Consider the following 21,233-nt stretch of genomic DNA (forward strand, 5'->3'; position numbering starts at 1 on the left):
AATGGGTAGACCGACCATAGAAAAAGAACGGAGAAAAAATGGAGAAAAAGTGGAGAAAAAGTTGAGAAAAAATGTAGAAAAAGTGGAGAAAAAGTGGAGAAAAAGTGGAGAAGAAGTGGAGAAGAAGTGGAGAAAAAATGTAGATAAAGTGGAGAAAAAGTGGAGAAAAGGTGGAGAAAAAGTGGAGAAGAAGTGGAGAAGAAGTGGAGAAAAAGTGGAGAAAAAGTGGAGAAAAAGTGGAGAAAAAGTGGAGAAAAAGTGGAGAAAAAGTGGAGAAAAAGTGGAGAAAAAGTGGAGAAAAAGTGGAGAAAAAATGTAGAAAAAGTGGAGAAAAAGTGGAGAAAAAATGGAGAAAAGGTGGAGAAAAAGTGGAGAAGTGGAGAAAAAGTGGAGAAAAAGTGGAGAAAGAGTGAAGAAAAAGTGGAGAAGAAGTGGAGAAGAAGTGGAGAAGAAGTGTTTGTTCATGCCAGATGGGAGATAAATAATTTTTTACCGGCGCTGTCATTTACTGTAAGGTGATCATCGGTGTACGGTGTATACCTGTGATCATGTGAGCGGGGACCGGAAAAAACGTCCTGAATCATGATCTCCAGGGTCTCAGCTAGCCCTGAAACCCCGGAGATTTTCTGACGCTGGGGGGCGTTATTCACTTATTTCTGCCTGCTGTTTATAAATGGCAGATCAGAATAAGGTTACATTAACACGACCGATCCATTTTTGCGGTCACCAAAAAACAGTCAGTTTTTTTTCACAGGTGCATCCGTGTGGCATCCGTTTCCGTTCCGTAGACGGTCCATATGTCATCTGTTTGTCATCCGTGTGCCTTCCGTTTTTTTTGTGTACTGCAAAGAAACTGAAGGAGGGTAAATGCATAAATTTACCCAGGATCCATAGCTTCATCCTACATGAGGCGGTCACATGTTCACTCCAGTGCCATTTTCTACTGTTTTTCACAGCGTAGTGCGCTCTGGTGATTTTCTTGTGCTTGTGCACTTCATATCAGTCTTTTCTGTCATTATAATGGCAGAAAGACACATAATGTCCCACTCTCCTGCATTTTGTAATTTTGCACCCTTTGGTGCCTTTCATGTGGCACTAAGGGATGCTTAGCTTTGTATTTAGCCAAAAAAATGAAAAAAAAATGACGTAGGGTTCCCCCTAGTTTTGTAGCCAGCTAGGGTAAAGCAGACGGCTGCAGCCTGCAGACCACAGCTGGCAACCTCACCTTGGCTGGTAATCCAAAACTGAGGGCACCCCACGCTGTTATTTTAAATTAAATAAATAATTTAAAAAAAAAACACGTAGGGGTCCCCCCAAAATTGGATCACCAGACAAGGTAAAGCAGACAGCTGGGGTCTGATATTCTCAGACTAGGGAGGTCCATGGTTATTGGACTCTCCCCAGCCTAAAAATAGCAGGCCGCAGCCGCCCCTGAAGTGGCGCATCCATTAGATGCGCCAATCCTGGTGCTTCGCCCCAGCTCATCCCGCGCCCTGGTGCGGTGGCAAACGGGGTAATATATGGGGTTAATACCAGATGTGTAATGTCACCTGGCATCAAGCCCTGGGGTTGGTGAGGTCAGGCGTCTATCAGATACCCGACATCACCAACCCAGTCAGTAATAAAAAAAAATAGACGACAAACACATTTTTATTTGAAAAGACACTCCCCAAAACATTCCCTCTTTAACCAATTTATTAGAAAGAAAAACAAATCCAGGTCTGGTGTAATCCAAGGGGTTGCCATGACGATCCACACTGTCCCAGTCAATGAAGAGCAGGATGTTCCCCATTGGCTGGGAGAGCAATGCAGTGACCTGAGCTAACATCAATGGGTCTGCCCAGGTCACTGCAGGGCATGACAAGTGCTGCTGTCAGCGAGGTACAATACCTGCGCTGATCTCCAGCACACTGACAGCACCTGTCACTGAGTTCAATGACCGCCGCCTTCACAGCCAAGTATCGCGAGAGGCCCGTGACGTCACCGCTAGTCAGTCTCGGGTCGGAAGCGAGAGAAGGTGATGTGACAAGCAGCGGCCATGGAGGACAGTGACAGCGCTGAGGTCGGGACTTCATCACCGCAGGTAATCCGAGCGGGACCATGTGTGCAGAGTGTGTGTGCAGAGTGTGTGTGTGTGTGTGTGTGTGTGTGTGTGTGTGTGTACATGCCACGGGCAGGAGGGGGCAGAGCGAGCTGAGCGAGCTGAGCGGGGAAGTGTGGGCTTCCTGCATGTAACTAGGATAAACATCGGGTTACTAACCAAAGCGCTTTGCTTGGATACCCGATGTTTATCTTGGTTACCATCTTCTGGCAGGCTGCCAGCGATGGCTCCTGCACACTGTAGCTGTAAAAAGCCCTGCTTTTTGCTGCTAGAACCGTTCTCGAACGTATCTAGAACTATCGAGCTTTTGCAAAAAAGCTCGAGTTCTAGTTCGATCTAGATCAGCCCCCAAAATCACTCGAGCCTCGAACTGGAGAACCTCGAACCGCGAACCGCGCTCAACTCTAGTTGGGATATGAAACACTGTCCAATGGTATATTGAAATATAATAATGCAATGTGGCTGTTGTTCTTTCTTTCTTCCTTTTTCTATTCCTCTTTCGATCTTGCTTTCAAAATATGGTCATGCTGATAGTTACAGCTGTTCTTATGCTGATTATAAAATTAGATACATATGCAAATGATAATAAGTATGGATAATAACATTGTTCTATCTTAAGTGCTAAAGATATTATGGACTTTATATGACTGTTTATTGTTATATTTAAATATTACTATCTATATACTGAGCTATCTTTATATGGCAAATGTCAGTTGTACCATGTTTGAAATTGTTAATAAAACGAAGTTAAAAAAAACACAACCTTGCCTGGTTGTAGGTTCAGCAGCAGAAGCCACAGATATGTCTAGTCTGTTATAGCTTTCAACAACTTTGCAGCAGTGTGCTGTTTGTCACCTAAACAAATAGGTTTCAGCAGAGCCTGTTGCTGCTTCTCCAAGGAAGTGCTGCTGTTCTTGAAGCCTGCGGCTCATATAGACAATGTGCTATGAGATGACAATTTAGAGACAGAGCATGAAGAGTCACTGCTTTGGTCAGGGTACGGGTGATGTTATGTGACAAGTACTGGTGTAAGGTGGGGACGGCACTCAGGTAAAATAGTTGCACCTGGGGACTGAATAAAGTGGGACGGCCCCCCCGATAAGGTTGGAGAAAGCATCAGCGTCTACCAGCAAGAGGCAACATTTCCAGGACAAGCACAATGCTCGACAAGTCACGAGCAAACCCAAGCACCTTAATGCTCAACCGAGCATCAAGCAAAGGCAAACACGTTCGCTCATCACTAGTAAGTATGTAGATGAGAAATGTGTTTGCTGTTTAAAAAAAAAACACGGGTGGCCATTTTGATGATACATACTTCCTGCAAGTAATTGTCCACCATTTTAAACTACTCCTGCGTTATCAATTCTGAATTTCATAAAAAAATGTATTTTCATCTCCTCCTCCACTACTAGATTGTGTTTATAAAGTTAGAGTATGCATTTCCCATTTAGTTTAGCAAAGTAGTTAAACAAGATTTATCATTAGTGATAAGCAAACCCCTGGATATTCCGGTTTTCCGAACCAGCGTGGACTAAAAAAAACAATCAGGTTCATAAGTCAAACTTGACTGTTAACTTGACCCCAGACAACAAACCCCATACAAGTCAATTGAGACAAGAAATTTTGGGCTGTAAAATGGCCATAGTTAACACTAGGGAACTACAAATGGAAGTTGAATGGTAGTAAGAGCTGGATAGTTATATATACCAAGTATCCCGGAGGTTTACACGGCAGTCAGACTCTCTTCCGACCCTTCTAATTAAGGTTCATCATTATTCACTGCTTCTCCCGCCATCCTCTGTGCTAGAGTCTGTGATTGATTGCAGACTGCTATACATGCCCCCACCTTGTCACTGTGCCTGTGATTGGTTGTAGTCAGTTTACAGTATGATAGTGTATAAATAATTTAAAAAAAACTACATGGGTTCTTGCCATGTTTTGATAGCCAGCGCGGGTAAAACAACAGGTTTAGGCTGCAGCCCCAACCCTTGAGCTTTACCCTGGCTGAGATTTTTTGGGTGTTTTGTGTTTTATTTTTTTACTTACAGGATTAGTAATGGTGGGGGTCTCATAGATGCCTCCCATTACTAATCCAGGGATTGATGACAGATATCATTTTTGACAAATCACAGCAGTCATATTGATGGGCGGGGGAGGCAGTGAATATAGATGAACCTTAATTAGCAGTCCTGGAAAATTGTCTAACTGCAGTGTGATCCTCCGGGAAACACAGTATGTATAACTATCTTACTCTTACTACCATTTAACATCCATTTGTAGAAAGCGTCATTTTTTTTACAGTGATTTCCCTGGCCAACCACAGAAGGGCCCACAGCCTAAAAGCTTGCTGATTGGTTGCTCTGCAAGCTTTATGCGTTGAAATGAACACATGATATAATAGTGGCTGCATCGCTTTTCCTTTCCAGAGATATTAGCAATCAAAGTATTTCACAACTAATGAGTTAACGTTTGTTAAATACAAGTGTACAAGTGGGTGGTATCAGATAACTTTCACTGAGAGCGGGAATTCTAAGTTCTCCCTGTATTATGCTGACCAGTCACTACTAGGAAGCAATATAGCATAAAAAGAATATAGTTTGGAGTAAGTATTTCAGTGAGAGAGATGTATAATGATAGATATCCTTGATATCTTTAACTTACAAAGTACAGATTACAAAGTGCAGATGAATAAACCCTTTCAGAATAAGTCTCAGTGGAGGAAGGGGCAGCACAACTGAGTTTAGCTATGGGTCAATATCACATATATTTTCTGTCCTCGGGCAACTCTTAATTACTTTGTAGTGAGATCAGAGCAGGGTGTCCTTATATTTCACACCGGAGTAGCCCCAAACAGCCTCTGTGAGATGTTATGACAGCTCTGATCACAGTGCAGAGTCTGCATATTGCCTGCGGACAGAAGATATGTGTGATACTGATAACATGTCCCACAGTGAGAAACCTAGTCTAAACAATTGCGAGGCATGTTCTTTGTCTTCTATGTGTTGCTGCGATGCCTACAATTGGTCAGTGACATATAGGAGGAAGAAGTACACCCCCAGAGAAAACTACAACACCCACTTGGAGTTAAGAAAAGTTAACTCATTAGCTACCAAATACTTTGATTGTTTACATCCAATTTTCACCTCTGCACCCTAGTATTAGAGATAAATGGATGGTTTGAAATTTGAAATTGCATACTTTACCCCCAAAATTGATTTGTGGTAAATAGATTTGTATGAATCTCAATATTGTAAAGTTTGTAATTGCTCAGCACCTACATATGGGGGAGAAGAGTGAGAAAAAGAGAGAAATAAAAAGGACCACACTGATCGTAAAAGCTTAAATTCTCCATGTGAGGGAGAGAGAAAGGACCACACTGACTATAAGAACTTAGATTGTACAGAGAGAGAGGGGGGTGGACCTCGCTGACCATAAGAGCTTACACACTACAGAAGAGAGAGACTTAAGGGGGCTTTACACACAGCTATATCGCTAGCGATATTGCTGGTGAAAGCACCCGCCCCCATCATTTGTGCGTCACGGGCAAATCGCTGCCTGTGGTGCACAAAATCATTAGGAGCCGTCACACAGACTTACCTGCCTAGCGACGTCGCTGTTGCTAGCCAACCGCCTCCTTTCTAAGGGGGCGGTTTGTGCGGCGTCACAGCGGCGTCACTTAGTGGCCGCACAATAGAAGCAGAGGGGCGGAGATGAGCGGCCGTAACATCCCGCCCACCTCCTTCCTTTCTCATTGCTGGCGGCTGCAGGTAAGCTGTTGTTCGTCGTTCCTGGGGTGTCACACGTAGCGATGTGTGCTGCCTCGGGAATGATGAACAACCTCTGTCCTGCAACGATCAACGATAAGGTGAGTATTTTTGATCGTTAACGGCCATTCGTTGGTGTCACATGCAACGACGTCGTTAATGATGCCAGATGTGTGTCACGAAATCCGTGACCCCGGCGGTATATCGTTTGATACGTCGTTGCGTGTAACGGGGCCTTTACTCAATGACACTGGAGGTGGAAAAATACTCTGCCGTACAAAAAAGTGCTCCAATGGGAACCACAAATCTGTGAAGACCCAGGTACTGACCACCACTGTATAAAGTATGATAATCTGCTAGATGTCACAGCTGCAAAGCATTATGGGGAGGTCCGTGCGGCAACACAAAATGACATTAGTCTGCTCTCTGATGCTATAGCATTGTAGAAAATGGTGACAGGCAAGTTTTTTTTTTTTGAGAACCACAAATCAAATCTCAAAATGTTTACCATTCAGAAAAGTTTAATCAAACTCGATCCTTCGTGTATCGATCTGATCATCTCTACTTAGCATACCTGGTGTTATTCAAATTTGGAGAGAAAAGGGTTAATAGACAACACTACGGTAGAAAAGATGATCCATGTAAGGCCTAAGCCACACGGCGACAAAATCGGTGCGAGTGGAGTGCGATAAAACATCGCATTCCCCTCTGACCAATTCTAGCTTGTGTGTCAGCGCACATGAGCGATTATTTTCTCAGCCCTAATCGGACGGAGCAAACAATCACAGCATGCTGCGATTGTAACGCGAGACTCTTTTCTCTCACACCCATTCAAGTGAATGGGGCGAGAGAAAAATCGCACTGCACTCGCGGTACACCGGTGTACTGCGCGTGCAGAGCGAGATTGGCAATAGCTGGCTACGGAGGAGAGAGGGAGAGAATTCCCTCCCTCTCCTCCTCCATGCCAACCCGCCCCTCCGCATCGCCAGCCCGCCCCCACAGCTGAGGTCTGCTCGCAGGGTCGGACCTCAGACGCAGGCACACTCACATGACACTCGACTCCTGCTGTGCTGGCAGCGCAAGCCGAGTCTCATGCGAGCATCGCAGTAGTGCCCCGTGTGGCCCCAGCCTAAGGCTGGACTTACACGAGCGTATGGCATCTGATGTGACAGCATCGGATGCGATATGATAATGACTCCCGTCTCAGGCTCTGCTGCAAGCGTGAGCTGAGTGTCATGCAACTGTGACCTGATCCTGCATTGGGTCACAGCTGAAAGCTGAGGGCGGGCGCTGCAGAGGAGAGGGTGGGGTTAATTCCCCCCATCTCCTCCATTGTCAACCTGTGCATATATCGCACTGCATTGGGATAACATCCGAGTGCAGTTCGATGTATCTCTCGCACCTATTCACTTGAATGGGTGCGAGAGATACGTCTCTCATAGAAAATCTCAGCATGCTGCTACTTTTCTCGCATCCAGAATCTGGATAAGAGGAAAGCTGACCATCTGCTCTCCCTCATGGACTAACATTGGTCAGAATACAATGCAAGATTTTCTCGCATTGCACTCGTCCAATTTCAACGCTCATGTGAGCGCACCCTAAAAGGAATTATTTTATTTGTTGTCATAAGGATTTGAAGCGGGTAGAAAAATAAAATCATTCCTTCTACATGGATCCTCCTTTCTATGGCAGCACGGTTTATTAACCCTTTTCTCTCCATATTTAAACTGCATCTCCACGTGTGTTCTGCTGCAGCTATATTTACTTCAATACAATGGTTGTGAGCCTACCCTTAGGGGCACTTTGCACACTACGACATCGCAAGCCGATGGTGCGATGCCATGTGCGATAGTCCCGCTCCCGTCACAGCTGCGATATCATGGTGATAGCTGCTGTAGCAAACATTATCGCTACGGCAGCTTCACATGCACTCACCTTGCCTGCGACATCGCTCTGGCCGGCAAACCGCCTCCTTATTAAGTGGGCGGGTCGTGCGGCATCATGGCGACGTCACACGGCAGGCGGTCAATAGAAGCAGAGGGGCGGAGGTGAGCGGTATGTAAACATCCCGCCCACCTCCTTCCTTCCGCATAGCCGGTGTGAGCCGCAGTATGCAGGTTGGAGATGTTTCTCGCTCCTGCGGCTTCACACACAGCGATGTGTGCTGCCGCAGGAACGAGGAACAACATCGTAACATCGGTATTTCCCAATTAATGGAAATGACCGACGCTACACCAATGATACGGTTATGACGCTTTTGCGCTCGTTAATCGTATCATAAAGGATTTACACACTACGATGTCGAGAGCGAAGCCGGATGTGTGTCACTTTTGAGTTGACTCCACCGACATCGCATCTGCGATGTCGTAGTGTGCAAAGTACCCATTACAGCACCATTGCTGACAGTGTTTTAGGATAAGACCCTATTTGTGCTTACTGTCTTTTCTAGCCCTTTTAACCTAGCATACCTGGTATCAGAGATCAACTGAATCAAGAAGAGCACAGCCCAGTGCATAAGTAAGGCCTCTTTCACACATCAGTTTTTTCCCGTCAGTCACAATCCGTTGGCTCGACCAATCGACAGATCCATCGCAGATTGTGGAAAAACTGATACGACGGATCCATTTTTCGAAGGGCTGGCTATGTGATATTAAATTAAATAAATTGGAGCATGCTCAGTTAAAAACAATGGAATCCGTTGCCGGATAATTGCATACAAAACAATTTTCTTAATGAAGTTTGGAAATTCCTGTATAGAAACTACTGCAAAATCCATTCTGAAAATTTCTTCCACATTATTTTTTTTTCATAGCTCCTTGTCCACCCTTCCATAAAATGTGTAATGATGCTGTAACATGTATCCCAGAATCTCGCTATTGTGATGGATTGCCTGATTGCCCAGATGGTTCGGATGAATATAACAGCACATGTGGTAAGAGAAAACTGTAAGGATCCGTATCATTGAATTATTTTATTGTATTTTATTTTTGCTTTTTTTTCTCTAGCAATAGATGTTAATGTTTTGTTTCTGAAAGCTGATAGTAGACCATTCTTACTGCATACTAAAGACTATATTTTAGACATGAGAAAATGACAAAAAAAATTAAATTTGCCAGAATCCAATTTTTTTGCAATTTAATTTGTGTGAACTAAAGAAAATAGCGTTTGGCTGACATATTGCTAGATTCAGATAGGCACGTAAGGGATAGACAAACAGCATAAAATATGATAAAACTGAAAAACTTAATAAATAATTAATTATTTGCAATACATATCAAAGACCAAATATGCCATCGATAAATACAGGTGCATCTCAATAAATTAGAATATCATCAAAAAGTTAATTTATTTAATTAATTCAATACAAAAAGGGAAACACATATATTATATAAAGTCATTACACACACAGTGATCAATGTCAAGTGCTTATTTCTGTTAATGTTGATGATTATGGCTTGGAAACCCAAAAGTCTGAGATCAATATGAATTAAAACTATTCGTAACTCAACGGTTTTATATCTATATATATAATTGCCTTATTCTGTCTGTCTGTCTGTCATGCTCCAAAATTGTGTCACCGTGACATGTCCTTACGGTGACACAAAGCTGATTGGCCGCTGGGTTCGCCATGGCCCCGCCCCCCCACACGGATTGGCCTCTCGCCCCGGCTGCGCCCCCACACGGATTGGCCAGCCGCTCGCCCAGGCTCTGCCCCCCCCCACAGATTGGCCTCTCGCCCCGGCACCCTGCAGGCATTGGCAACTCGCCCACGCCACGCCCCGCCCCCCTCACGCAATAGACGTTAGCTCTCGCCCCCCCCCCGCATTGCCCGAACTGACACGGTCACGGAGCCATGAATCCCAGGTGAGTACTGTACTCCCCCCCCCCCCTTTCCCCCCTCACCAACGGGAGCCCACATCAACGTACGCCGCCGCCGTATGCTGGTGTTGGCTCCCGTGCGAGCGGGGGACGTGTTGCGCTGGTAACCATGCTTGCATAGTTACCAGTAAATCAAGGTCCTGCAGCGGCGCGACTTCCACACGCACAAACATAACAGCACACACACACGCATACACACACACATCAGATCGCACTCACTCTCACAAACACCTCACACACACCTCACACACACATCGCAACCACATACTCACAGCATCCGGCGATATCGCTTGCTTCTCGGCCTCGATACTGTGCTGTTGTGATCTTCCAGGACCTGACGGAGGATCACATGGCCAGAGGCATGTGGTATGTCCGGATGTTGTGAGTATCAGCGCGTATGTGCGATATCGTCAGTGTCTGTGTGTGTGAGTGTATGCGATCGGGTGTGTGTGAGTGGATGCGATCGGGTGTGTGTGAGTGGATGTGATCGGGTGTGTGTGAGTGGATGCGATCGGGTGTGTGTGAGTGGATGCGATCGGGTGTGTGTGAGTGGATGCGATCGGGTGTGTGTGAGTGGATGCGATCGGGTGTGTGTGAGTGGATGAGAGGGGCCGAGGCTGGGGACAGAGAGGGGCCGAGGCTGGGGACAGAGAGGGGCCGAGGCTGGGGACAGAGAGGGGCCGAGGCTGGGGACAGAGAGGGGCCGAGGCTGGGGACAGAGAGGGGCCGAGGCTGGGGACAGAGAGGGGCCGAGGCTGGGGACAGAGAGGGGCCGAGGCTGGGGACAGAGAGGGGCCGAGGCTGGGGACAGAGAGGGGCTGAGGCTGGGGACAGAGAGGGGCCGAGGCTGGGGACAGAGAGGGGCCGAGGCTGGGGACAGAGAGGGGCCGAGGCTGGGGACAGAGAGGGGCCGAGGCTGGGGACAGAGAGGGGCCGAGGCTGGGGACAGAGAGGGGCTGAGGCTGGGGACAGAAGGCTGATGCTGCGGGTAGAGAGGCTGATGCTGGTGCAGCATGGGGGATGGAGCACGTTTGGGAGTGCGCAGCATGGGGAATGGAGCACGTTTGGGAGTGCGCAGCATGGCGGATGGAGCACGTTTGGGAGTGCGCAGCATGGCGGATGGAGCACGTTTGGGAGTGCGCAGCATGGCAGATGGAGCACGTTTGGGAGTGCGCAGCATGGCGGATGGAGCACGTTTGGGAGTGCGCAGCATGGCGGATGGAGCACGTTTGGGAGTGCGCAGCATGGCGGATGGAGCACGTTTGGGAGTGCGCAGCATGGCGGATGGAGCACATTTGGGAGTGCGCAGCATGGCGGATGGAGCACGTTTGGGAGTGCGCAGCACGGCGGATAGAGCACGTTTGGGAGTGCGAAGCATGGCGGATGGAGCACGTTTGGGAGTGCGCAGCCTGGCGGATGGAGCACGTTTGGGAGTGCGCAGCCTGGCGGATGGAGCACGTTTGGGAGTGCGCAGCATGGCGGATGGTGCACGTTTGGGAGTGCGCAGCACGGCGGATGGTGCACGTTTGGGAGTGCGCAGCACGGTGGATGGTGCACGTTTGGGAGTGCGCAGCACGGCGGATGGTGCACGTTTGGGAGTGCGCAGCATGGCGGATGGAGCACGATGGGAAGTGCGCAGCATGGGAGATGGAGCACGATGGGGAGTGCGCTGCATGGGGGATGGAGCACAATGGGAAGTGCACACCTCCCCCCAACACACACACACACACGCGCGCACTGCACTGCACAACACACCACACACACACACACACACACTGGGAACCACAAACTGCCCTACACAGACACCTACACACACAGACAACGCTGCACACACACAACACCCAACACACAAACACCGCGGCACACACAAATATACGCACATACCGCACAACACACACATTGCACAAAACATACCTCCCCCCAAAACACACCACACACACACAAACCGCGCAACACACAACGCTACAGACACACAGCGCTCCACAAACAACGCAACACACATACAACACCGCTCTCACCCCCGTCACACCCAGACAACACCCAGAACATGTACAGCGCCTACACAAACACTTGGTAACTACACACAACACATATATATATATATATATATATATATATATATAACAAAAATCATACATGAACTACACAATACGTAAATTCTAGAATACCCGATGCGTAGAATCAGGCCACCTTCTAGTATATATATAATGTTCAAAAGAGTTTGTAACAACTCCTTTACGCCTTCAAAAACTGTGCAAGTGTACCTTGAAGAATTTATGCTTTGATGCAGTTTTGAAGGCAAAGGGTGGTGACACCAGAATTTGATTTTTCTCTTTTGTTCACTCACTTTGCATTTTGTTAATAAATTCACCCTTCTGTTTTGAAAAGCTTTCTTAGTTTGGAGCATTTTTTTCACACTTGCCTAAAACTTTAAATATGTTAAGAAAAAAAATGATTAATATATTAGATTAATAGATAGAAACAATGGTTAAGAGTGCTTTGTTTATCCTCATCTACGATTAAAAAACCGTGTCGCGCCATGTTTTACAATTGTCTTCATACCAGAGCTGCAGAATTCCAACATTGTACTGCCATTTATTTTCATCCTTTATCTTTCAAACTTTGATGCTAGCCTTATTATGTTCTGAGCGAGCTAGCTATATTTTTGATTAGTATCATATTGTGGTACTTATAATTTTGTTTTTATTGTCTTTTATTCCATTTTTTTAATTGGGAGCCATAGTCATTCTTGTATTTTTTGTCATTTATTGTGCACGTTAAATAATGTAATTTTCTTACATTTCTGACTCTTACAAACTATATAGTAATACTATATATATTTATTTTTTTATAATTTTTACTTTTTAATAAACACATGGGAAAAAAAGGTGATTGTACTTATCATATTTTAGAGATATTTATATGCTATGTTTAAGGCCTCCGACACACATCAGTGCCGCCGGTACGTGTTTGCCATTTTTTGCACGTACTGGCGGCACGGAGACACGTTCAGCAATGCTATCCTATTGTAGCAGGCACACACACGTAAAACCACACGGAATGTGTGTCCTTGTGCGTTTGTACGTGTGTGCGTTTTTCTACACGCTGACATGTCCACGTTTTCTCCGGCAGTACGGGTGTCACACGGCCCGCACCCGTACCACACGGGTGTAGTGTGGATGCGGTCCCGTGTGACACGCGCCGGAGAAAACACACGTGTCAGTGAAAAAAAACAAAACATTTACTCACCTTCTCCAGTCCTCCTGTCTCTGCCGCTGCTGCCACTTGCTGCCGACCGCCGCTCATTAGGCTCATTTAATATTCACTTCACTGCGGCCGGCAGCAGCAGCGGGGAGACGGCAGGGCTGGACACCGAAGATCAGCACCACGGACAGCAGCGCGGACCATGTGAGTATGCAAATTACCAGTTCTACCTGTGCTATCGCGGATAGCACATGTAGAACACACGTGGACCGCACGTACCCGAGACACGTACTTACCACACGCAACACACAGGGTAAATACGTGTCTCGCAGCACGTGCGTGTTTATAACGGAAGTGTGTTTCAGGCCTAAAACATTTAGGCCATGTGCCCACGGGACAATGTACCCACGGATTTTGCCGCAAGTCTGTTCGCAGGTTTAACGCAGCTGCTACCCAGAATCCGCAGCTATCCATTGCTGCGGTATTTCTGTGGAGTTGTTGCGGTAAACCTGCGGAAACAGTGCCAATTTCATGCAGAATTCCTGCAGAATTCCCGCCCTGTATCTCCACAGTGGACGAGCAGGAATTCCGCAGATATTTCCGCATGAATAATTGACATGCAGTTACGTTCGGCAGTGGGAAATCTGCAGCATATTCTGCAGCCGCACATACCGCACTATTGATACAGCACTCCCCAAATCCCATAAGGTAACATGGGGAGTGTCTGTACTTGCTAGAACCTGTGGATTTATCTGGAAAATCCAGATAAATCCGCAGGTTTTCCGCGGCAAAATCCGCGAGTATGTTGTCCCATGGGCACATAGCTTTAAACAGTAATGAACGAGCATTCTCGGCACTGCTTGATACTCTAACATCAGGGTACTCGGATATGCTTGTTACTTAGTGAATATTTGGGGTCATGCTTGAGTTCTTGCAATTCTGGCTCTTTGTCCGGCTCTTGCACATTGTCCTAGTGCAGTGGCAATCGGGGTAATGGTTTTAGGGGTTGATATCAGCTGTGTAATATCGGCATCAAGCTCAGTGGGTAGTAATGGAGAGGTGTCTATCAGACACTGCTATTACTTATCCCGTAATAAAAAACACACACACATACAGTGGGGAAAATAAGTATTTTATACACTGATGATTTTCCAAGATTTGGGGGGATTTTTGGGGGCTGGGAAGGGCCAAATATCCATGGACCTTCCCAGACTAGTATTATCAGCCCGCAACTGTCTGCTTTACCATGGCTGGTTATCAAAAATAACTTAATTATTAAAAAAAAAAAACATGGGTTCCCCCTATTTTTGAAAAACAGCCAAGATTATGCAGACATCTGCAGGCTGATATTATCAGGCTGGAAAGTTTGATGGTTATTGAGCCCTTCTCAGCCTAAAAATAGCACCCCGCAACCGCTGGAGAAGTGACACATCAGATTATATACGCCAATTCTGATGCTTCACCTTAGCTTTCCTGATTACGGTTGCAATTATAGTAATGGTTTATATGGTTAATGTCAACTGTGTAGTGTCTGCTGGCCTCAAACCCTGGTGTTTGTAAAGGAGAGGCATCTGTCAGACACCTCTATTACTAATCTAGTAAGGTAAAACAAAAATAAACACACACGGAAAATAAAAAAATAAAAAACAAATATTGACTATAGACCTGGTTCCCCAATTGATATATATAAAAAAAGCTATGCAGATCAGAAGTAGTTTATCAAATCTGACGTAATCCAAAAATCAAAATCTGGAAGACATGAAAAGGAGAAAGACGATACTGTCCCTTGTTTACCAATTTATTGTGAAAAAAATAATCCTCACAGCTTCTATGTAGTCTATTGTATTCCCACAACAGCCACTGATTCTGTTGTTCAACCTATGGAGCCTTGTTCTGAGAACAATGCTCAATAGGTCACTCTCGGTCAGGCTGTGTTCTACGATATCTAGCAACTTTGACAAGCGTTGATGATGTCAGCAACAATACCACTCATCATGACTCTTGCTGAGTGACATAGAGGGGAGCATGAGACCCAGAACGTTTGACAAGTGGTGATGTTACTGAGTTACAAATTACACCGCACATTTTAATTAATTTTTTTAATAATAATTTGGTGAATGAGGGACAGTATCAACATGCAATAATGTGGGAGGAATAACCCTCTTTGCTTAATCTGCTGTGTTTGAGCAATCTTAGTGCCAAATGCAGGTGGATGTCAAAGGTATAGCAGCTGGAAACTGGAGCGAGTTTAGCTCATGATTTTAATCTGAAATGTAATATAAAAATGCATCACATGTCATTAATACGGATGAGCGAATGTATTCGCCACTATTCAGTATCCGATGGATAGCTGGTTATTCGCACCATTCGGTATCCAACAGATAAAACAACATCTGCTTCGATACTTTCATTTTCATTTCTGACTTCCTGGCGCCTGTTTTCCAGCCAATGAAAACATCTGATGTTGCTTGCCCTCACATTAATGCCGCAGCCATCTTTGTTGTGATGTTACTGTGATTGGCTTGGCCACACAGTGTCATAGGTGCTATATAAGCCAGTGGCCATTTTGTGAACACACAGTCAGAGGGAGCTGGCGGTGTACATCGACTGTATCATGTGCGGGAGAGCAATCTTAGATCCAACTAATAAATAGTCCTTGTAAGGGCTGAAGACATTGTCCAGTAGCTGCTAGCAGCTCCATAAATCACTTTTTTGACAAACAGAACGCAGCTCTTTCGGTCTCTCTCTTTGACTGTCTCTCCCTCTCCCCCCCTTCTCTGATACTCACACCGATAACTGACCGATCACCGACGCGGTGCTGCATGGCTGTCGCACTACTCTGGCGGCTTCTCCAGCTTTTGAAAATTCCAGCCGCTCATTATTCCATCTCGTATTCCCTGCTTCCCCACCCACCGGCACCTATGATTGGTTGCATTAAGACACGCCCCCACTCTGAGTTACAGCTGTCTCAGTGCAACCAACCACAGCCGCCGGTGGTCGGGTCTATGTAGTGCAGTAACATAAATAAATAATTAAAAAAATGGCATGCGGTCAACCACCCAATTTTGATACCAGCCAAAGTAAAGCCACACGGCTGAAGCCTGGTATTCTCAGGATGGGTAGCCCCCCCTTATGGGGAGCCCCCCAGCCTAAAAATATCAGCCAGCAGCCTCCCGGAATTGCTGCATTCATTAGATGCGACAGTCACGGGACTCTACCCGACTCATTCCCGAATTGCCCTTGTTCGGTGGCAATCGGGGTAATAAGGAGTTAATGGCAGCCCATAACTGCCACTAAGTCCTAGGTTAATCATGGCAGGCATCTGTGAGACGCCCCCAATGATTAACCTGTAAGTGAAAATAAATAAACATAAACACCCGAAAAAATCCTTTATTTGGAATAAAAGACCAAAAAACTCACTCTCTATTACCGCTTTATTAAAATCTCCAAATACCCCTCCAGGTCCGGCGTAATCCGCATGAGTTCCCACGACGCATCCAGCTCTGCTACATGAAGCTGACAGGAGCGGCTGTAGAACACCAAATAGATAGATGATAGATAGATTGATAGATAGATAATAGAGAGATAGATAGATATTACATCTTTATTTATGATGTTTGTGTTTCCCCCCCAGTATTTATCATACAGCAGTGACCTTGCGGGATCTTGTATCTGAGTTCTTGCAGGGTCACTGCTGGTCAGTTGACGTTACTCTATTACAGCTGGTGAGGGCCTGAAGTTCTCGCGAGCGGTAATGTGTTGACATCACCCCTTCAACATCGCTCACTGAACGAGGCTGCATTGAGTACTACTGATCACTATGCAAGAGTCATGGGACCTCTGTGGATTATGCCAGGGGGTTAATAAAATGGTGAAGAGGGGGCTTTTTTGTATTTTATTTCAAATAAAGGGTTTTTCGGTGTGTGTTTGTGTGTGTGTGTGTGTGTGTGTGTGTTTATTTACTTATTACTTATTACTTATTTATTTAGGTTAATCATGGGGGGTGTCTCAAAGACGCCTGCCATGATTAACCTTGGACTTAAAAGTCCTTATTACTCCGATTGCCACCACATCACAGCAACGGGAAGAGCTGGTAACACGATGGGGCTGACGCATAATGGATGCAAAATTCTCTGGGCAGCTGCGGGCTGATATTCTTGGCTGCATGGGGGGGCAATATCAATGGCTCTCGCCCTCCCCAGCCTGAGAATACCAGGCCACCGCTGTGCGCTTACCTTGGCTGGATGGTAAAAATATGGTGGAGGCCACGGGTTTTTTTTCGCTTTTATTTTTAATATGTACATTTGATTTCTATGTGCATTCTATATGTATGTGTCTGTGTGTGAGTGTGATGTGTGTGTGTGTGTATTATATATTTCTGTGTCTGTGTGTGAGTGTGATGTGTGTGTGTCTACTCTCTGCTCAACTTCCTCTTCCTGTCATAATGACATCACTTCCCTGCAAAACGCAGGGCAGTGATGAACATTATGTTCTGAAAAACAAAAAATACCGCAGGAATAGCGCAGGAAAACACAATGAAATGCACATAATTTGCTACCTGCGATATTCCCTGCAGTATTTCATGATTACATTACAGTCAATGGGGTAAAATACCGCAGGTACCTGCAGAAAAGAAGTGACATGCTCATTCTTTTTCTCAATAAATTCTGCAGAAAGAATGTTCTTGAGAAAAAACCTCAGTGTGCGCACAGTTATCTTTTTTTTTCCATAGGTTTTGCTGGGGAATGTCTGCAGAAAGGTTACAACAATTTTCTGCAAAAATTTCTGCAGCAAAACCGCAAAAAAACGCGGGTAAAAACGCAGTGTGCGCACAGGGCCTTACATCATTTAACCTGTGCAAATGTGATACATAATTTTGGCAGCATTACTGACGACTCTTAGCTCATTCCTTATGGACAATTACCTACAAGTTACTAACATTCGTAGCTTTTAATGCCTTTTTAAAATCCTAGCAAAGATTTTCAGTGGTGTTATATCAAGGCAGCTGTGACAAGCACTTGAGAAATCTCCAGGACTTCTAAAACCAAGAAATGGTCGACTTTGTGGTATGATTGACATCAGGTCCAATGATGTCCAATCTTCAGATTTCTCCCAGAAGGCATGACTTTGTCTCCTAGGATTTCCTGATATTTGATTAAAGACCTAGTAAATTACTGATTGCCCTAAATTAATAAATTAGGCAAAAAAAAATTAAATTGTATTTCTATATATTTCATAGAAATCAAAATATAAAACTGCTATATTTCTTCAAAAATTACTTTTAAACAATATAAATTTACAGGTTATATTGGATTTTTTAAAAATGAAAGCAATTCAGCACTGCATTAACTAATTAGAAGGAAAACAAAAACAAAATTAAAAAAGACAATGAGTGAACAGAAATTGTAATGGCAAAATATATGTACAAAAGCTAAAATGTCATTCAGAATAATTTTGGCATCATAGCAAATCATATTTTAAAATATAGGTTACAGATAGAAAAAATGAGACAGCTGTCTGAGAATAATCCTAGTATAATACACAATGCTTCAAGTAGAATGAAAAAAGCCAGAGCTGAAACAGTGAAAGATAGGAATGGGCAGTACAAGGCAGAAAGTTCATGAAAACATGCTTCCGCAAGATTGTCTATATCAGCAGGCAAAGCCTTAGCTTCTAATATGTTGGTTGAAGATTCAGTTTATTGCGCTGAGAATAAGATGAAAAAATCGTCTAATGTGCTGTATGGCTCCTTTTAGGTCAGTCAGCTTTTTGCCCCTTAACGACCGAGGACATACTGGTACGTCCTAAATCATGAAGGGGTAATCACCACCGGCTGAAGTGGTGAGCCAGTGGTGATTTCTGCACATGTCTGCTGATTTTTACAGCAGACATGTGTGCCTCACAGACGCGGGTGGATTCATGATCCACCCGCGCCTGTTAACCTCTTAGATTGCGCTGTCAAAATTCAACAGCGCTATTTAAAGTGCCGCAGCAGGTAACGTGCACTTACCCACCGCCATCGGAAGCCCTGTGACATGATCACGAGGAGCTGATGGTTGCCAAGGTAGCACAGTGTCATGTGATCCTGTCACTATCATGACTCACTTCTTCTTACAGGCGGAAGAGTGCTGCCTATAACAGGAGATGAACATTTCTCCTGATCTGAGCTGTGCAAATTTGATCAAAAAGAATGAATGAGCCATCAGACTACTAATCCTTATAGTCCCCTAGGAGAACTAGTAAAATAAAAAACAGTAAAAAAAAAAAGTTTTAAAAAAGAAAAAAATAAACAAAAATAAAAGTTCAAATCACCCCCATTTGCCCCACTGAAAATTAAAGGTTTAATAAAAATATACACACATTTGGCATCACCGCATTCAGAAATGCCCGATCAACCAAAATATAAAATTATTATTCTGATTGGTAAATGGAGTAGCAGCAAAAAAATCACAAACACCAAAATTGCAAAGGCGATCAAAACATAGCATTTGCTTAAGTATGGTACTATTATAGACATCAGCTCAAGATGCAAAAAATAAGGCATCACTGAGCCATAGATCCCGAAAAATGAGAATGCTACAGGTCGTGGAAAATGGTGCAAAAAGTGCGCCACTTTTTTTGGACAAACTTCAGATTTTTTTTTAACCCATTAGGAAAAAGTAAAACTATACATATTTGGGCTCTACGAGCTGCTACCGATCTGAGGCATCACATTGAGACATCAGTTTTACCATATACTAAACACGATGAATAAAATATCCCCAAAACTATCATACAATCTCTTTTCCACACTTGGAACTGTTTTGCTGTTTTCCAGTACACTATATGGTAAAACTTTTGGTTTGATTTAAAAGTAAAACTTGTCCCACAGAAAATAAGCCCTGATAAGGCAAGATTGATGGAAAAATAAAAAGTTACAGCTGTCGGTAGAAGGAGAGCAAAAAGATAACGAAAAATGGAAAATTGCACGGGGGTGAAGGGGTAAAGCCTAAGTTTTTGTTTCCACAGTAAAACACTTCATACTAGAATTAAAGTTTCCTGACCACAGTAGAGTTCATTGTTGGTGGCCTTAATTGCGCCCACTACTTCCAATAGTGTGGCCACCCATAGTCTGTCCACCGCCATTAACTTGAGAACGGCGGCAGCTATAGGCATAGAAGTGGTGTCTAGGTATAGTAAAGTAGCCATGTGCAACGCAATGAAACCACCTATAGCGCCACCTGGTGTAAAACAACCGAGTTAGCATTTTTATCTCGAAAACGGAACGAGATAGAGAAAAAAAGTGAATTACAAAGTTGTAATTCAATACGAATCGACACCTTGCATACAGAAATGCTATGATATGAAACCCATGACCCCCCCAAAACATTGAATGCTGGTCACGCATATGGAGCTCATTTAACTTTATGCTCAAAGTGGCCACCGTAAGCTGCAATGCACATCTGGACTCTGGACAGCATACTGCATCTTGCTGCACGTTGTGCAATATGGTAGGTGACACGTTTGCAAAATTATCTGTGATACATCGTCATCAGTCCTGCAATGTTGGTGGAGGGGTCGCATACACCTGCTGTTTGATGTGACCTCACAGAAAGAAGTCCTATGGAGTCAGGTCAGGTGAGCGTGGAGGCCACTCCACGCAGCCACCATACTTAATGACTTGTAGGAAGGTCTCCATGAGGTTCATGTCCATAGCCTTGTGAGTTTTACACGTTATAATCATAGCATTTCTGTATGCAAGGTGTTGATTTTTATTGAATTGATGATGCCCTACAACTTTGTAATTCATTTTTTTTCTCTATCTTGTTCCGTTTTAAAAAAAAAAATGCTAACTCCGTTGTTTTCCACCAGGTGGCGCTATAAGTGGTTCCATTGCATAGCGCATGGATACTTTACTATACCTAGACACCACTTCTATGCCTATAGCTGCCGCCGTTCTCAAGTTAATGGCAGTGGACAGGATATGGGTGGACACACTGTAAATGTGTAAGGGGTGGGCAGACCCCTTACAAAGAGGTACAGTTTCCCCGGAATGTTAATGTTAATGTTATTTAATAAAAATGTTTTATTGTGATATGCACTGTTTTTAGGAGTTCCCCTAGTGGCCGGGTGGGACGGCTGTCTCCACAGAAACAGGGCAGAGGAAAGGAGGAGCCGGCAGCAGAAAGGGGAGGGAGAAGGAGAGTTGTTAGGGAAAAGTGAGAACCAGAGTCAGTTGTGTCCGGGACGGGAGAGAAGAAGCAGAGAAGGGGCAGAGTGTGGGAGCTGAGTGAATAGGAAAGCCG

The 21,233-nt window shown here is 44.7% G+C and overlaps 1 protein-coding gene across 1 annotated transcript in view; it reads left to right on the top strand.

The window, feature by feature from the left end:
• TMPRSS15 (transmembrane serine protease 15) overlaps window positions 1-21,233 on the top strand; it is a 447,907-nt gene that overhangs the window by 61,640 nt on the left and 365,034 nt on the right. Inside the window, exon 6 of the mRNA XM_075333062.1 lies at window positions 8,678-8,797. Coding sequence (XP_075189177.1) covers window positions 8,678-8,797 — 120 coding nt within the window. The remainder of the gene's footprint in view (window positions 1-8,677; window positions 8,798-21,233) is intronic.

The sequence above is a fragment of the Anomaloglossus baeobatrachus genome, chromosome 2, assembly GCF_048569485.1.
Source record: "Anomaloglossus baeobatrachus isolate aAnoBae1 chromosome 2, aAnoBae1.hap1, whole genome shotgun sequence".
Lineage (NCBI taxonomy): Eukaryota > Metazoa > Chordata > Amphibia > Anura > Aromobatidae > Anomaloglossus > Anomaloglossus baeobatrachus.